At 31.8% G+C, this 24,872-nt stretch overlaps 1 protein-coding gene across 2 annotated transcripts in view; it reads left to right on the top strand.

Moving 5' to 3' along the window:
- Window positions 1–2,397: 2,397 nt before the first annotated feature.
- sns (nephrin adhesion molecule sticks and stones) overlaps window positions 2,398–24,872 on the top strand; it is a 403,489-nt gene continuing 381,014 nt past the window's right edge. Inside the window, exon 1 of one of the 2 annotated variants that reach the window (XM_072543325.1) lies at window positions 2,398–3,042. In XM_072543325.1, the coding sequence (XP_072399426.1) occupies window positions 3,018–3,042 (25 nt within the window). In that variant the 5' untranslated portion in view covers window positions 2,398–3,017. The remainder of the gene's footprint in view (window positions 3,043–24,872) is intronic. The other variant, XM_072543324.1, reaches the window with a different exon arrangement.

The raw sequence follows: 24,872 nt of genomic DNA, 5'->3' as shown, positions 1-24,872 counted from the left end.
CGTGTTGATTTGTTAATTTATGTCTGCATTGTCCTCTCTTTCGTGCTTGTATCTTACAATGCTCAACAAAATGAACAAATGCAACTTTTCGCGCCATACTCGGCATTCTCTAGATTTAAGGAGGCCTATGAAACGCATTCAAGTATCAAAAGCACACGTCTTCATGATTATTCGTAGCCAGGGTAGATTTTCATAAATCTCACAACCTTGTTTCGATTGAATTTATTGTCTTCTTTTACTCGCTTTTGATAATCGCTGTCTTATTTCAATATTTTGATAAAATCTCCGTTACTTGTGGTTTCGTTAGTGTCACAAAGCACCCTAAGGTAGCTAATCAAGGTGTTGAATGTGTCTTGTGTTCCAGTTCTTATGAGTCATATAAATGTTTGTATTTTTTGTGACTAAACGGCTTCAAGAACTTTTTCGTTGGTTAATCCACATACTTCTTGTGTACGTGGCCTGATTCCACCTCGTTCGAAACGACGAATTGCACATCTTGTTCATCTTGTTCCTTTAGACAATCACTTCTTCAAATACCAACATTTCTAATTTGCTTCACAAACACATTTAATGTCCTCGTCTATTTCGTGCTTTATCAATTGTTGAGCACTATATTACGACGACGTCCGAATATTTTCTGGAACAGTTATTAGGGCAAATCAGTGAATGTTAGTGTAAAATTGCAAGTGCTCCGTGTATAAGGGAGTGTTAAGTTCGAAGCCGGCTCTGCCACGTTGAAGCCGACGATGAACTAGCAACGCTGCAACGTCTTCTTCTATTTGATTAACATTGTCCGTAAGAGCCAACGGTGAAATCTACTGGTGAATCCGAGTTTAGTAATAATAGTCGGCCTAATTACGAATCAAAGGCACATACAATTGTGTTTATGCTTGAACAATCGAACCTTATTGAGTCGGTTTTCAGTGCAGATGTTTTCCCAGCACCTCCTGACCTCACTGAATTGACTGATGAAGATAGTGGAGATGAAGACTGTGGATGAACATTTAATAACCCAAACAAAAATATTTTAGACGCGGAATCAGAAGCTGTAATTCATTAAGAAGAAGAAAAAAAGGATCGACGAAGAAAATATAAATCTATATGAAAAAAAAAACAGATCTTCAAAGTGTGACACAAGTTCAAGAAGAAGATACGGAAGAGATTGAGATGGAAACAGAAATAGAGACACAAAATGAAGAAATTCAAGATATTTAAGTGGCATCTACCGAGATTCGTGTAAAAAGTGTAACTCTCCTACCACGGAAATAGATTCAGGGAGATTTACCAGATGAAAATTCCCTTTATTTGGATATTGAACATAAAAAACTCAATGAAACACATAAACTCCTTCATTTTATTCACGACCACTCATTCCTTTACAGATCCGTGTTTTTTTTTTTTTTTTCAGAGAGCTTTTAACAAATATTGCATAGAAGACAGATAAACTATATTAATTACTGTGTTTTTTAGATAACTAATACTTACGTTTAGTAAGTAATTGCAATATTTTTTTGCATTAAAATATTTAACAAAAAAAATGTTAAACCCGTCTGTCAGGCGGTTAGTTAGTGTTTACGCCATTGATTTAAGATGTGTTAGTACTTAACGGTTAATAATTATTATAATGTTTGTTACTCGAATTATGTAATTTAGGGGTCATCTGACCTCATTATGTGGCTAATTCCAATTACTTTCTAGACTTTTTTTACTGATGATGATCTGATAGAATCAAAAACGTTCTGAAAATTGATAAATCCATTTTGCATAATTTTAAAATTTTATTAAAAATTTTTATACAATTTTACAAAGCAAGTTTCTAGTGCATTGTAAGTTTTTTTACTCATCTTCACCTTTATAGCAATTAAAATATCCTTATCATAGAACACGAGTAATTAAACAAAGATTTGGTAACCAAATCACTTAACTGTCAACAATATAAATTCATGTACAGCGATGTAGGAGCTTTTGAGCAAGTTTAAAACGCTTATTTTGAAGTTTAATTAATTTTAATACTTCTTTTAATGTACCTACATATACTAAATCATAATTTTAATGAACGAAATACTCGTAAAATTAAGAACGTCTTGTATTTCTTTTATTATGAAATAATTTTGTTCCAAATCAAACATCAATTCCCAAACAAGTGTTCAAACTATCTCACGCACCTGACCCAAAGAGATCAACCACTTCATTCAATTCACATTCATCCATTGCATTCTTCACCGTCTTATTGATGTCGTTCTTGAGTAGCACCTGTATGTATAACCACAACTAACACACCACACTCATTCTATTGCTTACCCTTTTTTTTTCTTGATGTTACACCTTTTCGGCCGATCCACCGGTTGTCTCTAGCAGCGAAGACCCGATAAACATAACAGGTGATGGTAGCACGAAGCTCAGTCGTGTACGATCGGTTCCAGCCGCTCTGCAGACTGCACGTGAAGGCTCCAAGAAGCAGACAGTGCGTTCTAAGCCCTTGTCGTGGCAGGTAGTTTGTGTAGTATCCGTTTTAGAGACAATCGCAGAGAGCGGAGATCTGGTTTTGTGGGGTGTGCAGATGCGGAATCGCTTTTTTAATTTTTTACTAATTCTCCCCTCTGATGATTGGAATATCTTTGTGTTTTAAAAACTGGAAAAAAGAGGTGTGTTCTTTAAAAGACAAAAAGAAAACTTTCGCGTTGTGACTGTTTTCCCGCGACGATTTGCATTTGAGTTGCTAAAGTGCCGAGTGTTTTAAGGATTTTAATTCTGTTAAGAGGAATACATTAAAGTTTTCTGGATTCTGGCTAGACTTTTAAAGTGTTTACTTTTTTCTCCCTAATTAAATGGTGATTTATGCGAAGATTAGACCGAATCGAGGGATCTGTGCAGTGCCGAAGGATTTGAGCGAATGCGCTAAGAAGATTAGTGGCAGTACTTATTAAAATGTTTGTTTTTGTAATGGTTTAATTGTTTTGAGTGATTTATGGAGTGATTATTTCACGGATTTTTTCATTGGATTACACGTTTTAAACATGGATACGGTTTCCTTCGCAATGTGTAAGTACATAATGACCTTTTTATTTGTTTTTTAATGATCACTTTTTTAAAAAAATCTACTCTAAAGCTAAAAACAAACTTAAAATGTCCTGAGAAACTAAATTTTCGTAAAACAGACTTGACTTTTTTTTATTAAAATTTCGATATTTTGGGCGTATTTAATTTTGCTGTAATAATCATTTGCTGAACGTAGTACCAAAGTACTCCCATATCACTTTATTTTTAACAGCTTTATCGAGTTATATTTCTACCTTTTTTAAGACGTTCTTCCAACTAAATCTGTTTTTAAACCATACGATTTTTTAAAAGTTTCGGATATTTTGAACTATTGATTTTCAAAAATTAATTCATCACCTTTCACTGCTGAACTGAAATTGTGTAAATCTTAATGCTTTATTTTTAACGGATTTTCGTGTTATTTTTTCATTATCCTTAAGATTTTTTTCTAACTGAATCTTTTTATAATCCACTAGGGTTCTTTTAACACTCTGACCGTATTTTCTTTTAATTTTGTTTTCGAAAATATCAATACACTAGTTTTTGTAGGATTTCAGTGTAATCCGGTTGCTGTATTCATATCGTTTGCATTTCATCGGCCCCATTAATATTTAGTTACTTCTCATCACCACTATTTTTTCTCCTAAAGCTTTTATAAAATATTTTTTATCCCCCAATTTTTTTTTCTTTGAAGCTTTTAAGTCGTAAATCATTATCTTTTATCGTTTTCATTGCATATAGTTACTTGTAATCCATATTACAGATTTAATACAGAGGAATTTGATCTAGGTGTTTCGTTTGCCCAACTTTTAGCTGTAATTGGCCTTTTCTAAATATTCCTTAGGACCATAAAATAAGTTTTCAATGTTTTAAGGCATGTGATACTTTTTTTCTGCAATTAAAGCCCTCATTTTCTTTTCAGTTGTGATCAGGTATAAGTTTATGTTCGAAGAACACACTTAATGCACTCATTCGGTTTATCAAATAATTTTTTTCCTTTTAAAAGTTTCGACCATCAAAAAATAGTAAAATTTTTCCTTCATATTTTGCTTATTCCAAATGGTTTTTCGGAGTTTTCGCTCCTTATTTTTGAGATTGTCACTTAATATCTACGTTATTTATGTTAATATACTTAACATAATCTAAGCCACATCTTTCATAAAACCATTTCTACAAAAAAATATCAAGACTTAGTAAAATATCAAAATATTTAGAAAAAAACCAAATATCTCCAACGAGATTTTATGTGCCAAGTTCATAATATTTAATAAAAATTTTTAACTAAACAAGTAGCTTAATGGCTCATAGATTAAATGATGCAGTCGCTACTCAATAAAAGTAGTGTGAACTGTTCAATATTTTTATTAGAAAAAAATTATGTAATAAAATTAAATTACTATAAATCTTCTAAAATAGCATAAGCTATTTTTTGGGTTTTAAATATACCATACTTAAATAACAATAAATATTGTGTAATGATTTTGATGTCACAGCTAAAATGATGCAAACTTTAAAACAAGAAAATAAATAAAGAAAACAAACTAGACGCATTGAAAAATTGCTGTTTTGTAAATCCTCCTTCATTTCATTATTAATTACAGCCTGTAGTTGTCTACAACTACAACGTCTTTTAGGCGTTGATTCGACAAACTTTCTAGTACCTATACTCTGGGCAAATTGTGTCCCAAGCATCAATCAGTAAGTTTTACTTTCAATTCATTTCTATTTGATAGCGGGGTACTATTTGCTTTATTTTTTAATGACAACCATATGACATTGTGGCATTAATGACATTTTAAGAAGCAACCAAATACGAACCCGATATGACGTGTGTTTTGGATCGTTGTCCTGATAAAACTGGTAATTGTTACTGATACCTAATTTTTAAGCACTAGCGGCGAGATCCTGGCATAGTATCTCCAAATACATGTACTGGTTTATATTTCCTTCAATGAAATGCATGTTACCTACTACTGCAGATGGCATACACCCCCACATCATCACTCCACCACCACCGTCCTTTACCGTAGCTTTCATATTTTTTAACTTTAGTTCTTCATTCGACTTTCTTTACACCGATATTTTTCCATCGGACCCAAACAAGTTTATTTTGATTTCTTTCATTAGCACTGAATTCCAAAAGTTTAAATCTTTGTTAATATGCTCCCTAGTGAATACCAATCTAATACGCATATTTCTTTGACCAATAAAAGGTTTATTTCTAGCAGTTTGACCATGTAGGTTATTTTTTCGTTATATCCGTCTAATTGTTTTGGGGATACATTATCTTTTCACATCATCTCGCAATTTTGGTGTACTTTTTGTAGGATTATTTGCTATTTCTCTGACAATCCATCTTTCCTTACGTTCGGTTAAAATCTTATTTGGAGCTAACCTTGATTTGTTTTCAACTCTATTTTCATTTCGGTAACGTTCAATAATGTGCTAAACTCTTGATGAACATTTATTTACCATTTTGGATATGTCTCTATGGCTATATTCATTTCTATGGTGGGTGATAATTAAATTTATTTTACTAATCGTACTTCGGCGACCCATTCTTAAACAATTTTGTTATTTGCGGATTAAATACTTTTAAATGTAAATTAAACATAAAATGAATAGCAATATGAATTTAATGCAACGCCTACTTCGCAAATTTCAAATTGATAAGTTGTGGAATGCTTCATCTTATCTGCATCCTTTTTGCTGTGACATCAAAATCATACATAAAATAGTTAAATATTTGTTCATATTTAAGTATGGTATATTTTAAGCACAAATAATAGCTTATGCTATTTTAGAAGACTTACGCTTTGACTCACTTTCAACGTAGATTTCAGTATTCTGAATATATAAAAGTATGTTTATTTATTTGTATTTGAGTTTTTGACTACTTTTTTACAAAAGTTACACTAAAACACAAAGAAGCGCTTACTTTATTATAAAAAAAAATTAATAAGTGGTATGCAAAATCACTTGCTAGTGTCGGGCGACTTTGTCTCAAGCTACATTTTACATTTATTCTCTGTGATTATTATTGTTTGGGTTAAAGTCAACCTACAAGATGAATCGGAAACAAACATTTTGTTAAGTATTAAAAATATTTATTTAAATTTCAAACAAAAAAAACTAAACTTAGATGAAACTCTACTTAGGGCCCTAAGTTCACAAAAAACAAAATTTTTTAACAAAAAATGAACAATAAAACGATTTACAAGCTTTTTTTTAAATCTGGAAAGAAATATCGGTTATCTTCAAGTTTCAATTGCTCTATAAAATCAATATTACCCAAGTGGTAGGATTTTAAAATCCACAAGGAAACTAAGTTCCTGTAGGGCTGTATACCATGTATCACAAAATTTTTTTTTAAAAATCCTTTATAAAAGGTATTTAATTAATTATAAAAGATTTTTAAATAAAATTTGTTGGTAGAATTTTCTTACGGCGACTTCGGGCCATTGACATAAACTTCTTTCACCCAGTACCATTACTTGTACCCAACCGTAACAGTTATTACTACCTCTTACAAATCCATCGAATTTTCCTGAAAAGCTGTCCAAATAGTCGGATACGAAGTCTCCAACTCGAATAGAAAACTCTTGTATTTTATTGAAACGTTTCGTTTTTTTACCATCTTATGTTTAGGCAATTCACTAGAGCTAGCTGCAGCAATGGTCGCTTGTTCAGAGATTTCTTGATCTAGAAATTCGTTTTTTTCTTAATATACCAAGTATTACCGTAATTTATTAAAATTTTCCTACAGTTCATATGGTACTGATGGTGCGGTATGATGAAATTTACTTGATAATATATTGTACAAACGTCCTAGTTACTAAAATATCTTGCTCTCAAAATGAGCCAAAATCACCCTGGTGAGCCAAATTCAACCGAAATTACGATATTTAAGATTTTAACATAATACCATCGAATATTGTTGGTTAGGACATTTTCCAAAGAAGTTATAAATCGTTAGATGTGTCAAGAAAATCCAAAACTAATTTTTTTATTTAAACAATATTAGGATTAATTAATGAGTAGGATAAATGAAAATGAATGGTAAACAACTACACCTCATAAATTCTTATCATTATGTTAAGCATTTACATGGTACACGGAGCATACAATAGACAACTGCACACTATGGATCCTATATCTATGTTTAGATATACTAATATGGTTAACTAGCGTAAAATGACTACTGCCATATATCACTTAGCACATCTCGACCATGAAAAACGTAGTAAATTAGAGATAAATACTGATTTTATCTGATAATTGCAATAACTATACAATTATTTGTAAAAATATTAAAATTTCAATATTTGAGATGAGCTTTTAAGTTGACTTTGATTAACTGAAGTAAACTTTAGGACAAAAATCATCGGGTGGTCATTGACAGCATATTTATGATTCGCATGTATTGGTGAAGATCATTGAGGGGGCTAAAAGTAAAATCAACAATCTCAACCTTGACAAATTTTTCAGGAAACAGAATTTTTTAATAAAATTTTAGCGTTTTATTAAAGTTTTATTTTTTTGTGATTTATATTTATTTGTACATTGGCTTTAGTTATTCACAAAATTAACCTAATTATTTCATTAAATTTTAAGTAATTAACAATTTAAGTTTGGATATTTCTGGTTTTGCTTCAAACACTTGAAGATTGCCGATTTTGCAACAGAAAAAACATTATGTGAATGCAAAAAAACACATATCTTCCGTGAAACTAAATTTTTATTGAAAAAATCTCAAAACAAATATTTATGGAACAAAAAAGTTTTAAACAACGAAAGTTGAAATTTCATCAGAAGCTATTTTCAATATCTCCTTCATTTTCTTCAGAATCAATAATGTTTTCTAGCATATCATTGTTCGTGTTTAAAGTGTTATGGTAAAACTCAAGATTTTCTATGTTTTTCCACTCTTAATTAGCAGTTAACTTTAATAGCATCCAATTCAATAATATCAGCACTAATTATCCTGATATCTTTTCCAGCCTTACAAACACTTTTTGGTTTTCCAATATCGCTTCAATAGTGCGGCTCTCCCCGTATCAAAACGTTTAACCAATTTTTAGCCTTGGTTAAAATAATACGTTTAATAGTTAAAAGCTTAAAGAGGCAAAATCTTTTCCCATACGAATTACTTTTCCAAATTGACTGAATACCTCATTGTATTGCTCTGGCCTGGTAATAACTTCTATTTTCTTCAACACTTGTTCGATTCTGCCAAAAACGAGATCGCTAAGAAGAAATGAGTGACCTGGGTATATAAGTTCAATAGAAGTAAATTTTGTGGGGCATCCAAAAACTATCTAGGGCATGTGGCGACTATAGTGCAATTTTTATTTTGACCACCGCATCCATCGGAGACCAATCTTAAAATTTGAATAAATAATTTCATTAAGTCGATGAAATAAAGCGAAACTTACCTCACTGGATCCTTTATGAAACTCATTTTCGGTCCATGTATACATGAAAGTTTTTTCTTTGGTTTTTCATATTTTTTTTGCGATCCTTGTACAAAGCAAATGTTATAAATATACAACTGTCGGTTATAGTAAGCGTTTTGACCCGGGATTTTTGGCAGTACTTGATTTTTCGACGCTTATTGTAATTAAATATTCTTGAGTCTCTCGTAGTAGTAAATAAAAGGCCTTTGCTCTTAGTTTAAAAACGCGTTTGTTGATAAATAGGTCTTTCTTTTTATGCGCATTATTTGTTTCAACTTCAAACACCGAGTTTAAACATTTGTTAAAAATATTTCGAAAATAATAATCTTTAACTTTAAGATTGTGTTACCTCTTTTTTTATCCTTTTCATTTTTTCATTTTTCTATCCTTTTCATTTTTCTTATATTCAACTCAGATGAAAGATATCGCCTAATAGTTGTTGCGCTTGTGTAGTGACCTTCAACATTTGAATTTTTTAATAAAATTTACCACTGACTCTTTTCTACTTTCAAACTTAAAGCTGATTCGGTCCCCTCCTCTTTTTTCCGTTGGTGATTGACCCGTCATAAGATAATTTTTCATTACGCCTTGAAATCTACTTTTCTTGATATGCAAAATATTTAAAAATGTTGCTTGACAAACGGGAAGCAAAATACCATTTTGCTCTCTAAGGAAACATTTAACTGTGGATGTTTTAGGGGCATGACCGTCATTTTTTGGTCGTCTTCTTTTACAAGGTGTAACTTTACAAAATCTAGTAAAAAATGAGCAATATCAGCAATATCTGCCATTTTTAAGCCAGCTCATCGATAAGATCTCGCATTATGGTTGCATTTAGGGAAATCTGGAAGTCCCACCGATGCATATCTGTAAAAAACAAAAAATATAGCTGTAACTATTTTTTGTTGTTTCCAGTTAAATATTACATAAATATAATATTCTTAATTATTTTTATATTAAGTAAATGGAAACTTTACTAAACGTGTCTCAACCTTATCTGTTGAACACACATTTTTGGGCCCCGAAACAAATAATAATAAAAAGCCTGCAAAAATATTGTTTCATCTAAAATATTTATTTCATATATTTATTTTCTACTTACAGTATTAGATAAACGCGCCAAAATAAGTAACCTACCAAAAACAGTTAAAAAAATGACTTACCGCAGTTTTTTTAGCAATATTCCTTTACCATTTTGGTTTTTGTAGAATTTTCTTACGGGCTCTTGTTGGTGTAACTGGAATAGATGCAGTCTCCATTTTAAATTTAATACTACAGAAGATAATACACCCAAAACTATTTAACTCTTAAGCGATAAATTTAATAAATACGCACTAATTCTTCTAACAAAATCTTTTTCGTCAAAGGCTGAAGCATGTAATACGCTGTGATCGGTCAAAACTGAGATTGTCGGTGTTGCAATTACTGTTTTTGCTACTAAACCTATTTTTGGACCATAAATATGCATAAGATATTGAGGATTTTGCTACACAATATTTTGTGAAGTTGTAGAGATAAACACACACAAAGATGTAGATGGCAGCAACAACTTAATTTGGGGAAAATATGGAGATTGCTGATTTTGGTTCTATACTACCACTTTATTATTATCAGTACATTATTAGTCATTGCAAATGATAATATTTATTTTCTTTGTATGCTTTTTTTCCAATATCTGTGCCATATGTTATTTCTCTGAAGGATTAAATTCTATAAAGTACCTATAAGTAACTGGATATCTGATACTATGACAAAATTACTCTTTTGTTATTATTAACAACTTATTTTAGTCTTTGTAATTCAATCCCACAAGATTCTACAGACATACTCCCACTCAACTGAATTATTTGGTTTACTTGATGATAAAGAACTCGGTTTTCAAGTGGCCTTGCAGGGTATAAAAGGATGTTTTAGGAAAACAAGTTAAAAATAAAATTACAATTTTATAATCAAAAGTGTCACCTCAAATTCAATATTTTTGAGAAACTTTTGATTTTTGGAAGATTTGTAAAAAAAACATAAGTTTGACTTAAAATAAGTATTTATGTAAAATCTTAAACGGATAACTTAATTTGATTTTTGGCTGCCAGACGATCAACTTTTTCTTTTTTTTTTTTCACATGTCCTTATTGTCGGATTTATCTATTTTAGATCTTAACCCCTTTATTCTGCTTTATTAGTTTAACTTCTTGTATTTTTTTTATTTCGTTTGACATTCAGTTATTTTATTTTCCCAAATTTTATTGATCTTTCTTTTCTTTTTTTGTCTTTTTTTCTACCATCTATCCCTTTTTTCCGTTACTTATTTTCATCCCACCCTACAATATGTACAAACAATTTAAGTTACTTTATTTCTGTTTTATTTGTCTGTGACTTTATTACTTATTATATTTTCTAATTCAGTTATTATTCTAACATCTTTTTCTCTTACATTGTTATCCCTGTAATATTTTCATCAATCCATTCAATGATTTTATACATATTGCATACTATAAATTGTTTGATTCTTTTGTTCGAGCTATGTCTAAAATAATTTTTTTCATTTGATATTATGCTTCATAATTATTCATAAGTTCTTACAATTTTAACTGCCTGTCTACTAATTTCTATTATACTATAATCGCAGATATTGGATGGTGAAATAATTTGTAAAAAATAATAATTTTAAAATAAGTAGAATCGGCATTACAGAGTAATGGGAAAATAGATTTATAATTTTAAAGCAAATGAAAAGTATTTTATTAAGGCTTCTTTCAGTTAAAATGATTTGGCAATGAATCGATGCCTTTCCAACCCTTAAATAACAGAATATACGATGAGGTTAAAAAACTCTTTTTATTATATACCAATTCGTTGCGAGGATAGTATACTAGTTCACTCCCAAGATTAAGTGGATTAAGTATTTATCTAGTATTTGGCCCGTAATAGTTAGTTTGTGTGTTTTTTAGCAAATCTAAGGCTAAAGTTATCGACGTAAACCAATTATCGAAAGTTACATTGCTTCCAGTTCCAGAATAGGGCCCATCTGTTTGAGTCCCAACATACACCTCTAGATTATAGGTGTAATATGACGTGGAATCAACGAGCCCTAATATTTTGATTCCATACTTTGTAGGTTTATTCGGTATATATTGCCGAAATCCACATTTACCGAGAACTGACTTAAACATTTCATCAATTGTTACAAATTCACTTAGAGCATACTTGACTTTGCATCGCAAATCCATCAAAAAATTCTCTTATAGGAGATAGCTTATCGTACTCTTCCCGTTCCTCTCTATCATCAAGATCGTCAAAGCGAAGCGATCGCAACAAAAATTGAAATCGATTAATTCCCATTGTAAGTCGAAAAATCTCTACGCCGGTTCCGTCTTGTGCCCACAGACCTCTTAAATGTAGGTGTGATGACCGCAAGACTCCAGCAAAATATAGAAGATTATTAAGTGCTTTAATTTCTTCCATTTTTGTATTGGTGGCATCTCTTTTTCTAGCTGTAGAATATATTTGTGTGTTCAAATATTTCGCTGATGACGGAGTCTGGAAAAAACAATTGCCAAGCATCAATAATGGTTTTTGCTTCTCTGGCTTGTCCAATTACACCAGAAGATTGAGTCACTATGTTTCTGCTCCTTGGTAGCTCTTCTCCTTCTGATTGCTCTGAATTAGAGTCGTGATCATCGTTCTCCAAAACATCATCTTGGTCTTCAAGAGGTCTACCTATCTTATCGTCGCTCTCAATTTCAGTGTGTATTTCCGGGTTAAAATTGTATGAGTAAGATCGCCTTGCTAGAAGCCGAACCTAAGTGCTAAAAATCACTGAAAACAAAATTGACGTGTTTTTCTGGTTTTTTCATAGTATTAACAGGACTTAAAATATTAACGTTGGAACGTTTTCAAATTATCGCCCTCTATTGTATATCTATAGAGCATACTGTAGTGTAATCTTCTATTATATATTGGTAGTGCACTGGGATAAAATATTATAAGTACTTACTGTAAGAATTTATCATGGTTAAACGAGAGACTTTATGTCATTAATGGGGAAAACAAAGTGATTAATATTAATTCCTGCTAACCACAACTTCTAGATAATGTCTTTTGTAATAAAATATCTAAAAAAGGCGTTCTTAGAACGTGTCTCCCAAATACTGCTATCTAAAGTCTAATGCTAATTATGTAATAGTAATAAACTAAACTAATCCTAATAAATATTTAAAAACTCAAGTTTGTTAAAATTTTTCATAAATTAAGACGAAATGGAAGTTGAATAAACTACTTCTAATGTCACATAATAAAGTTAATAGATCAGTTTAATTATAGTATATATTAAAAGACTGACCATTAAGTAGTTTTAGAACAAATTCTTGTTTTATATATCCACGCAGATATCCATAATATCAGTTTTCCTTACATGCACAAATTTTTTGGTAGACAACTGAATAAAATGTAAAAGTACATCGTGTTTTTACGCTGTAAACTGCAAGAGCAGTTTGTGGACTGTTGTTTTAAAAGTTTATGGTGTAATAAAAGTTATGTAACAACCACTAAAAATTCTTAAAATGTTAGTCGGGCTTAGTACTTCGGTTTTAGTGTTGTTCGCACAGAGTATATTTGTAAAATCAATGAAAATCTGCCGAAAAGAGCGTAATCTTATTGTGTCGCCCTACTGTCTGCAACAGAATAAAATTAGTTAAAACATTATCAGTAGAGACCGGAATATATGCAGAATGCATTTTTTGTGTATCTGGCATATTTGGCATAAATTTCATATTTTTACCAGAAATTTCAATATTTTTATAAAAAAAAACTGACCCAGCCACGCTTTGCTGCGACTTGGTCATTATACGACTGATATTATGTTCAATTGAAGGGCTTATTGTTATATAATGATAAGTCACAAAATGGTGATCGGGAGTAAATCAATGTTTAAGTTTAAATAAAAATTATAAAATCAGAAACATATTCTACATTTGACTGATTTAATTGAAACAAGTATGTAATAATCTATAATACAAACTACAAACTAATTAATTGTAGATTTGTATTTACAAATAGAAAGATTACTATTTACAAAATAGCTTTTGGGCCATCACCATTTGTTTGGTGTATAGTAAAACTAATTACAGGCAATCAAAATTTATTTATCTACACCATATAATGTATTGATCAAATGAACAAATAATAAATTCACAAAACAGTGTTACTCGGTTTTCAATAAACAATGAAATTTCAAATCATTACTTTGAATGTGAGATCTAGCTTTTCAAAACTTTTCATTATCGACCAGTAACAAAGGTTTTCTTTCTCACTTGAGTTATGTTGCACCTCATACAGTACAATAAAATTATCAATTACAAAGTGTTGCTTACAAGCAGGTACTTATTTTTGATAAGTATTTTATCACTTCTACTAAAGGATTAAAGGAATTATCGAAAAGGAACTCGAAAACTGCATTTTTTCCTTAGAATTTTGTAAAATACAAAAAACATATAAATGCATTTTTGGGTGTAAACTTTCAAATGAAAAAAAACCTAGCATTATACTAGATAATATATAATTACGTATACTTCATATTCCAATTGTATTTAAAAAATTAATAACAATCTAGATGAATAAGCGAAATTCATTTTTATTCCCAAATTTTATGAAACTTTAAATAAAACACAAAATTTTAAAATTCCAACAACGCCATCTTTCATTTCCGTTATTTGGCGTAGCAAAATTTTGTACACCAATTAGAACACGTCCATTAATTTACTTTCGCATATTATTCCAGGTTCGCTGTCAACGAACTTTTGTCACTAGACGAATTATTTATTTAAAAAATCATTAAAATTCCAAAAGGGAAGTAACCCCGCGCTGAAAGTGTAAAAGCGAGGAAGGATAGTATGCATATTTCAGATGTCTCTTTCAGACTTTCAAAACTGGTAGCGCCCTCTAGCGGACGTCAATCTCACTCGAGGGCGATTCGCGTACAAAGCAGACAGAGTCGGCTCGAGCGATACTGCGGTATGCCGGAATTTGCTTTGAGAGAGATGTTTGGGAAGTTTGAAATTTTGAAATGAATTTATTATGAGTGTGGTGTTTGACTAAGGCGGTTTCTTGCTGGCTCAACAGTATTTTCCATTTAATTATAAAATCGAGGTAGCTACGTTGCTACTAAACTGGAGATATGTTTGTTTTAGCAATTAAGTTTTAAACCAATTACTTTAAAAAACTACTTAAACTTAAGGATTTTACATTCAAAATAGCATACACGCTCTTCATCGCTTTTTGTCATCGTCCACGGTTCTGACGCGTAAGTGAGGACTTGATAAGAGAAGATAAGAGTATATCAATATTTCCGTTCTTTCTGTGACTATGTTTGATGTTAAACGTTTCTTTAATCAATAAAATGCTCTATTTGCTAGATATATACCTCTGTTAGATACATTAGCTAGATTTGAGAATGATTTTCAAAGTGGAAATCAAAATAAAAGTACTTTGAATTGAAATTGTGAATAATTCTCATTAAAGATAGTAAATATTATTAAAATGTCACAAGAACATAGCTTCCGAATAACCCTATCTAATAGTACACAGAAGACCATTTCTTTAAAGATGTAAATTTTGGCCAAAGGTGCAGGAAAAAGTGCGATCTTCAAAATAAGCAAGTTGCAACTTAGCACAAAGTGACTTGCATGCCTTCTTCTCATGGCGCCTTCTCCTTTCGACGGTTGGCGATCCAAATGGCAATTGTAGTTTTGGAAACTGCTGCGCGAAAGATTTCTGCGGATGAGCGATCGTACCATCTCCTTAGGTCTTTCAGCCACTAGTTCTGGCGTCTTCCTACTGATCTTTTGCCCTGTACTTTTGCCCTGATCTTTTGCCTTGAATGCCTTGAATTACAGGGACTTTAATAGACACAACAATAGCAACTCTGGACTGTCTACTAGATCTCTATACATTTCTACATTTCTCCCATACATGGGAGTGTTACTCTCTCTCTTCAATGGTGCTACATCCCAAATAGAGCCTTAGCCTCCTCCAAAGTATGCCTCTAAACCTTGCCGGTCTCTCGCCGATCTTCTTTAGGTTCTCACATCTAGCAAATTTTGCGCTTCAGCTGCCACTTCATCCTTCCACCTTTTCTGTAGCCTTCCTTTTGGTCTTGAGTCCTGCATTTTACTGTCTAGGGGTCTTTTTGGCAATCTTTTGGCCTCCATTCTCACTACATGATCAGTCCATCGAAGTCTCTGAAGTTTAACGAATTGTCAGATCGGTGTCTCTTTGAACAGTTAATAGTTGTACCTAAATATCCATACTTCGTTTTCGGTAATCAGACTGCGAGAAAACCCAAGCTACGTATTGACTAGATCAGGCCATACCGTAAGGATGATCACTTTTAACTATATGGTACCCAGATACAGGCCTAAAATACCAATGATGGGGCCGATAAACACACAACCCAGGCTGCAAATTTTACCTTTTCATACAGTCGGGTCTAAAACTACAGAGGAGGAGGTTGTAATAATGTTTGTGTGCTTTGGCTTACTATCCTACTATCATAGATCATTTAAAAAATATCATAACATTGACAGATATTTCTTGTTTTAAAAGAGATACTGTTTTTTTAACGAATAAAAAATTAAAAACTAAAAAATTTATTTTTTATTAAAATGTATTTAACAATTTTAATATTATGTATTTCCACCACGGGCATCGATGCAAGCTTGGACTTGAGTTTTAATACTTCTAATAAATCCTTCAATCATTTCCTGTAGCAGATTCTTCTCTACAGGCAATTGTAAGTTCAAGATAGGTTCTAGAGGGATTCCTTCGAGTATGAACAGCTCTGGAGAGTACATCCCATACATTTTTAATGGGGTTTATGTCTGGAGACATCGCAGGCCACTCCAAACGACGAATACATTCTGTCTCAAGATAGTCATTAACCTCTTGAATCCTATGTGAGCGGGAGATATCATCCATAAATACAACATTTACACCCACAGCTCCTCGCCACAATCCCACATGAGGTTCTAAAATCCGTGTGATGTACATGAGTCCCGTCAATAACCACCAATTCCGTGCGTCCATTTGCCATAATACCTACGCAAAACATAACACTGCCACCAGCGAAAGGAAGTATGGCTGTGCAGCTCTTGTTGGCTCCCGCTAAACGCGAATTCGTGGACTATCGCTATTTAAACAGATTCTGGTCTCGCCTGAACAAAGCACAAAATTTAAAAACTATTGAGGGAGCTGTTATGTGTTCTTGAGCTCACTGGAGGCGGTACAAAGCCTGCCTAGGTTGTAGCTGAGGAACTCTTATTAGTCGACGACCTAACCTAACCTAACTCTAAAATTCTTCTTCTTATTGTAGCCAACGATACTCTGACTGCTTTTGTATGCCCTAAGTCTCTTTGGAGGGCTGGTACAGACAAAAGAATTTCTTCGAATGGAAGTTCTGATATATCTATCCTGTTGCTCATTGGTAACTCGGGGTTTACCAGAGCAAGCTCTATTCTTTATCGAAATTGTCTCCAGCAACCTATTCCATTATTCTGAGAAACATCCACTCTTTCCGCCACGAGTCGCTCTGAATGGTCTTCTTTAACTAAAGCGATAATTCTTGCACAGTTTAACTCAGAAATTAAATTACAATTCATTATAAAGCACGCTTTCACAAATTTTACCACAATAATTTTTTCAAATGTTTACACCTTGGCAAAACTTGATCAACGAAATGAGTGAAATAAAAAACCAAAAAAGGTGTACTTTGTATAAAAAAAGTCATATTAAAAATATGTGATATGTTGACATACTCTATTTTGCAGCTCTTTGGAATACCGCAGAAGACGTACATTGTAATTGAAGTTTATAAACTACAAAATAAAATTTACAACGAAACAATATCAACTTTCAACACCTATACCCGTAAAATTTGAATCCAGAGGATATTTTTAACAACGAAAATTATCGTGAAATTTTTTTTGTAACAAAAATATTTCGAAGATCAAGAATGAAAAAACGTAGACATCTATAAACTTTGCAACAAAAATACAGCTACAGTTTTTTTAAGAAGAGAATGTTCAGTAACACAAGAGTGCATGAATATAGCCTACTCTACTAAATGTAGATACTCTTTTCCGCAAATCCAAAAAAAACATATTTTCAGTGTAGTTTCTTCTGTCTTTGAGCTCTCTCATTATTGTAATTAATACCTTCAATCCCTCTCTGAATATGTTTTTAGGGCTTTTCATATAGCTTTAATCTTTAGTCTTAGGTATTAGTGTATTCGTGGATATATCTATTAAATAATATTTTTAAGTACGTACCTACTTTGAACCGACCATATTCAGTGTAATTAAACATTCCACAAAACGAAATGATATATAAAACATCTGAATAAAATGTGTTCGCCAAATATATTTTTTAATTATTAAAAAAGTGCGAAGCTTCCCAGTAATTAAAAGTCACATATGGTCGCCATATATACATGAAATTGCATTCCCAGAATTACATGGAATTGTTACTGCAACACGAAATATTTAAACAATGTTGAGTTGGATTAGGTGACTACTTAATTTTATCGAATTTTTATTGAACGTTGATGATTCTGCAAAAATATTTGAACCGGAGTTTTTTTAATCAAAAATATAATTGAACTAGTCGAGGTATATTTAATAGAACATTTGTTTTGTACGTCCTCATTAACGAAAAGTGAACTACTCATCTAGTCGTAAATTATGGGGGTTGATCAAAAATTAAGCCAGACTGGGGTGAAACAGTTCTAAATAAGTTAAATTACAGAAGAGAGAATTCGCTCTACTGCTGTCACCCAATATGTAGCTTTTTCAATTTTATAATAATTTTTAAACTGTTCGTCCTTTGTCTCGTGTTGTATAAATGTATTAGTTAATAATTGATGGATTCGACCGTTACTTGATGGAAATTCATTTTATGTAACAATAAAACACTGAAAACTTTGTTTTCAAAACTTCCACAAAATTTATTTTAAATTCTTATCACTACAGCTGTTTCGGCTGATTGCCTTTCTCAAGTGATCTGTTTTTGGCATGGGTTTACACTTTATAGTCTCTAATGAAATAGGTTGAGGAGGGGAGAACTGTTTGTCTCAAGCTGGTCATTCAGAATTATATCTGTGTTTTTTAATTTGTTGTTTCCATACATTCTAACAAAGATAGCTTAAGGCCTTTATTTTGAATGTGTAGAATTTTAAATTCGTCATTAAAAGAATGATTATGATCTAGAAGGTGAAGTGCGTATGTAGAATCTGTTTTTCTATTATTGAAAGCCCTTTTATGTTCTGCTATTCGTTTAATAAAATTTCTACCTGTTTGACCAATGTAAGTTTTTGGGCAGTCGCCACATTTAAGTTTGTACACACCACTGTGTAAGTGTTTTTTATGTTGGCTCTTGTTGTTTTTAATATATTTGCCTAGGTTGTTATTTGTTCTGAAAGCTGGTGTTATTCCTTTCTTTTTTATGTGTTTGGCTATTTTTGTTGATATTTTGCCTGTATATGTGATCGAGCAGAAGGTATTGGGTTTTTTCTCTGGTGGAAATCAACAAATTAAAAAACACAGATATAATTCTGAATGAGCAGCTTGAGACAAACAGTTCTCCCCTCCTCAACCTATTTCATTAGAGACTATAAAGTGTAAACCCATGCCAAAAACAGATCACTTGAGAAAGGCAATCAGCCGAAACAGCTGTAGTGATAAGAATTTAAAATAAATTTTGTGGAAGTTTTGAAAACAAAGTTTTCAGTGTTTTATTGTATTAGTTAAAATGTTTAAGACATTCACCAAATTGTTGGATAGCCTAATTTTGACGAAATGGCCCTGAAGATGCTCTAGGAGCGAAAGTACTTGGGTAAGATTTAATAAAAACTGTGCTCGATATCTGGCTTTTATTTGATTAAATAAATAATATCATTATGTTAAGAGAAAAATTGCTTTAGACAGATGTTCCTGCGAGAGTGTGTAATGTCTTGTGCAATCTTTAACCACAAGGCAAAGTTTCTTCTTCTTCAAGTTTCGCTCCTACCGGAGATTGGAAATCATTCTGGCAATTATAATTTTGTTGGTTACGCGCCTGAATAGTTCAATTGAACTGTATCTAAACCATTCACGAAGATTGCATAGCCACGAGATTTTACGTCTTCCTACGCTTCTTCTGTCTTTGATTTTACACTGCATTATATTCCTTAGCAGTTCGTATTTTTCACCTCTTATGATGTGCCCCAAGTATTCAAATTTCCTGATTTTTCTGGAATTTAAAACTTCGCATTGTTTTCCTAGTTGTTCGAGAACTTGTTTCGTTTGTTTTGCGATCCATCCATGATATTTTTAAAATACGTCGGTAACACCACATTTCGAATGCTTCTAGGTTTTTAATGTTGGATTTTTGAAGTATCCATGCTTCAACCCCATACAAAAGGGTAGAGAAAATATAACATCGAAGCAATCTTATTCGGAGCGATATATTGATATCGCGATTACAAAAAAGTTTTCTCATTCTATTAAAAGTTGACCGTGCAATTTCAATGCGGCTTTCAATCTTATTTCCTTTGTCTGATCAGTATCTTCTGTGATCCATGCTCCAAGGAATATTTGTACGAAGATATTTGTTCAATTGCTGTATTATCTAGTACTAGCTTAACTTTGATGTTTTGTGCTTTTGTAAATACCATGAACTTGGTTTTCTTCAAATTTATTTTTAGTCCATAATCGTTGCAATATATATTTAGTTGTTCAGCAAGTTGTTGCAGTTCTTCTAGTGTTCCTGCCAGAAGGACGGTGTCTTCAGAATATCTTATGTTATTAAGTGGCTCACCGTTTACTATAAGGCCCTCACTGACCTCCGCAAACGCTAATTCTGAGATGGCTTCACTGTATAAATTGAATAACAAGCGTGATAAAACACATCCTTGGCGGACCCCATGGCGAGTCTGGATATCCTCGGTCAGTTCATTTTCATCTTTCACTTTTGCTGTTTGGTTCCCATAGAGGTTACATATGATTCTGATGTCTCTACTGTCTATGTTTTTATTTAATAAATTTAAGTCGATTATGCTGCACTCTGTCAAATGCCTTCTCAAAATCAATGAAACAGGCATATACTTCCTGATTTATATCTAAGCATCTCTGCTTGAAAGAACACTTACTGCAAACGTTGTATTTCGTGTTCCCAGTCCTTTACTAAATCCCATTTGTGTATTACTTATGCCTTCATCTAATTTCTTATGTATTCTATTGTGAATTACTTTTAAAAACAATTTCAAGACATGACTCATTTAGGCTATGGTGCGATGTTCATTGCACTCCTTTGCATTGGCTTTTTTTGGGTAGCAGTATGAATGTTGATTGGAGTCATTCGGTATTATACCTGTTCTATATATGGTATTGAATAGATCCAAAAGAAGATCCAATAGATTCATTATTCACAATTTTGAGTAATTCGATAGGAACTTCATCAGGCCCGGGAGATTTACCACCTTTAGTTTGTTTCATTGCATATTTAATTCATTATCGTATAATGTCAGGCCCAGTATCATCCTTAAACCTCTTTTGGTGCTTCTGTTCTCTCTTTTTTTTTCAAAAAGTTGTGCTATATATTGTGTCCATCTCTGCATTTTTTGGTTTATATCTATTATATATGCACCACTTTCATCTCTTATTTGCCTAGTTTGAAGTGTTTTTCTCATTCCTGTTAATTCTCTAATTCTTTTATGCATGTTAAAAAAGTCATATTTTTTCTCAATTTCTTCTAGTTCTTGGCAAGCAAAGTTTATGTAAGGTCAAATAACAATTCTGTAATAGGTCCCAGACGATCATCCACAGGTTTACCACAGGGCCCCGTTATCTATTCCTTTTTGATCAATATTTTTACAAAAAAAATACACGATTAAAAAAATGATTATAATATTCTACAGTATGCTGATCATTTTGTCGTTTATAACACTTACAAAAAATTAGAAGCAGGCATAACTGAGCTCGCGTCAGATATACAACTAACTACTTTGAAATTTGAATCATTAGGTTTTTAGTTAACCCCTCAAAAATCTAGTGTTACCATCTTTACAAGACATAATCTACCCAATATTAATTATATAAATGTAAATGGTACCTTATATCCAGTATCAAATAAGATAACTTATCTTGGAATTCTTCTTGACAAGAAGCTTAGTTGGAAACCATTTATACAAAGTATAGAATCAAAATGTTTAAAAGGTATAAATTTTTTAAAATTCGTAAGGAGAACCTGGTGGGGAGCAGATCCACAATCGTGTTTTTACAACTATTTACAAAGCATTTATTAGTTCCATCTTGGATTATGAATGTACGTTATATGGATCAGCCAGACCTAACATCCTAAAACAATTGGAAATAATTCAAAATATTTTCCTAAGACTCTGTTTGGGTGCAATGTGTTCAACTCCTGCGGACCACTTCGGATTGAAGCACTAGACCCACAATTATTTTTACGGAGGATTCATAGACGAAGATAGTTAAAAAAAAATTCGGACTTGGTTTCTTTGCACAAGCTTATCAAAAATTAGTCCCTAATATTAAATTTGCAAGAAACCAACGGCCACCTTGGTCGAGATTTTGCTAAACAGTTTTTTCATACAAATTTCAAAAAAAACTTTTTCGCCCAGGACAAAGATTTTTAGGTAAGTCTGAACAAAAAAGGTCCGTAGTAACTTAGTCTCAAAGTTGTTCGTTGTCGAGAAATTTTGATAAACGAGAAATTGGCTATATTCAAAGCTCTGAAACTCAGTAAAAATCAATTTTGTTAAAAGTTAGAAAGTACTTAAAATAATTTAAATTTCAATGTATAAGATTCTGATGTATTTTTCAAAATTATTTTATAAATCTTTGTTTTTCATTTCGCGCTTGACGCGTTACGATACCACCACTATATGTTGTGTCTCACTCGCACTAACGCCGAATATACGTACACGGTAAATTTGCAACTGGCACTTGAACTTATTTATTAAATTGTTTTCATTTTTTATATCTTTTTATAATTTTTAAATTATTAACTGACTAAAAATCTGTCAAAAATCTATATTTTATATTGATTCTTAATATATAAGTGAAAAATGCTACATTTTAATAGCTATTTAACCAACAAGTGTATGAATAAGGGCGATTAACAATTGAGATATTTTAACGCGTAAGCGGAGCGAGCGCGTTAATGTTCGAGATTGTTAATCGCCATTTCAATTCACGAGTTCGTTACAAAACTTTTCCGTCGACCGTACTTTTCATAAATAAAGATATCGTAGTTTAAATTTTTATTTACTTAACGATAAACAACAATTTTTTCAGCTTTCATTGACTTTATTCAAAGTCTAATTTTCCTTGGTGGTAGTTTTATTATTGTAAACATTATTATTCGAAATAGTACAGTTACTGGAATTAAAGGAAGGTAGTGATAAATGATTATCTACTGTATAGCATTTTAACAAATTTATATTTAAGTCTTCTTGGACCTCTGTAAAATCTGTGATAGAAGAAGAAGCGGTGGTGCTTAAGGAATTACTTTGACAAGGTTTAGTGGTATTTTGTCCCAAGAGTTTTCTGCATAGAGTTATCTATATAACCTTCTGCTACAGCAGTCGATTTCCAGCCACCTAGTCTTTTAATAGCTGAAAAGTCTGCACCACTATCGGAATTTTGGAAAACGTATTTGTGCCAACTGGCTGTGTGGAACATTTGTTATTTTTATAAAAAATGAAAAATCGTTTATGTGGTGTGTGTGCCGGTCTTAAAGAAATATAGTTTTTGATCGCATTGAGAATGGTATCTGCTTCGTTATATACTATGGTAAATATTCTATTTGTGTGTGTTTTTGATACTTTTATTGTGACAAGAAACTTTAACCCCAAGTCATGAACGTTATTTGTTTCTAATTTCGTCCTAATAGTTTGTCCTTTCTTAACGCACCAGCTACTCCGAAGATCAATGCAACCTACAAAATGAAATGTTATGAAATACGAGTATTAAATATATGTATAAACTTAATTTACTGGTTTACCTTTATCAATAGAAACACGCCGTTAGGAGCATAAGAGATGAATTTCTGGACCTTTCTTTTTTAAGTGTTTTTGATTTCTTTGGTACATAACCTGTTTATGTTTTTGATAAACATAATTAACTTAATATACTTAGATAAATCAATGTTTTATTTTAAACTTAAGGTTGATTTTAGCATCGAATATTTGGGCCACAAACTTACTATAAGTCCAGATTCTGAATATCGTATTATTTTCCTCTCGTCACACCATGCAATAAATTCAGCGTATGTTTTTTCTTACAACACTCTGCTTTTTTCAGGCAGTAAACTTTAAGATATTTCATTTGCAGTTTCTCCCACCTCTGGTGTAGTTAAATTAAACTCTTCGTCAATATCCATCTTTTGATTTTTCAAATACACAGAATTTTAAACAATAAAGTAAATAATGACATACAATGACAGATAGTACTAACAGCGGCTACTTCATTTCAAATTTTTTAGTGGGAATATAAATAGGTATATGTTTGGTTGCCTACACCACAGGTCACTGCCAATCACAGAGCGTTTAATTAATTTATGCAAGCAATGTATGTAGTGTTACCTATAATGAAATCGTTCATTAAAAAAAATCATTCATTAATCTGGGTCATTAATCAATGATTTTGAGGGTGTTAAAATTGATCATAAATGGACGGTCGACGGAAAAGTGAATTTAATGAATAAGCAATGATAAATAGCAATAGATAATAATATGTAACTATTTCCAACGACTGAAAATGAGGTTGAAAAAACAATAAAATCTTTAAAAAATAAAAAGTCACCAGGACATAATAATATTAGATTTGAAACTTTAAAAGAAATAACAAAACAGATTTCAAAACCCTCAACATACATAATAAATACATGTCTTAATTTAGGTATTTTTCCAAATATTTTAAAAACTAGAACTATTAACCCATTATTCAAATCTGGCGAAGAAATATATTGTCAGAATTATAGGCCTATCACCCTAACCTCAAACAAAGCCAAAATATTAGAAAAAATAATTAAGATAAGAATACAAATTGAAAAAAAATTCAATATACTATCTGAATATCAGCATGGATTTCAAGAAGAAAAATTCACTAAAGATGCAATCTATGCTCTAACAGCTAACATCTAAAAAGCTCTTGATAATGCAAGACCAGCTCTTTGTATATTTGTAGATTTATCAAAAGCATTTGACACTGTTTGACATAAAATATTGCTAACTTTAAACTTAAAAAATATGGTATTAGATGGCTTGCATATAATATCCTAGAAGGTTGGTTATCTTCTAAACAGATAACAACCTGTTTATATAGA

This window comes from Diabrotica undecimpunctata, chromosome 9 (genome assembly GCF_040954645.1).
Source record: "Diabrotica undecimpunctata isolate CICGRU chromosome 9, icDiaUnde3, whole genome shotgun sequence".
In the NCBI taxonomy this organism is placed as follows: domain Eukaryota; kingdom Metazoa; phylum Arthropoda; class Insecta; order Coleoptera; family Chrysomelidae; genus Diabrotica; species Diabrotica undecimpunctata.
The sequence above is the reverse complement of the archived record's forward strand: the minus strand, read 5'-3'. Positions and strand labels throughout refer to the sequence as shown.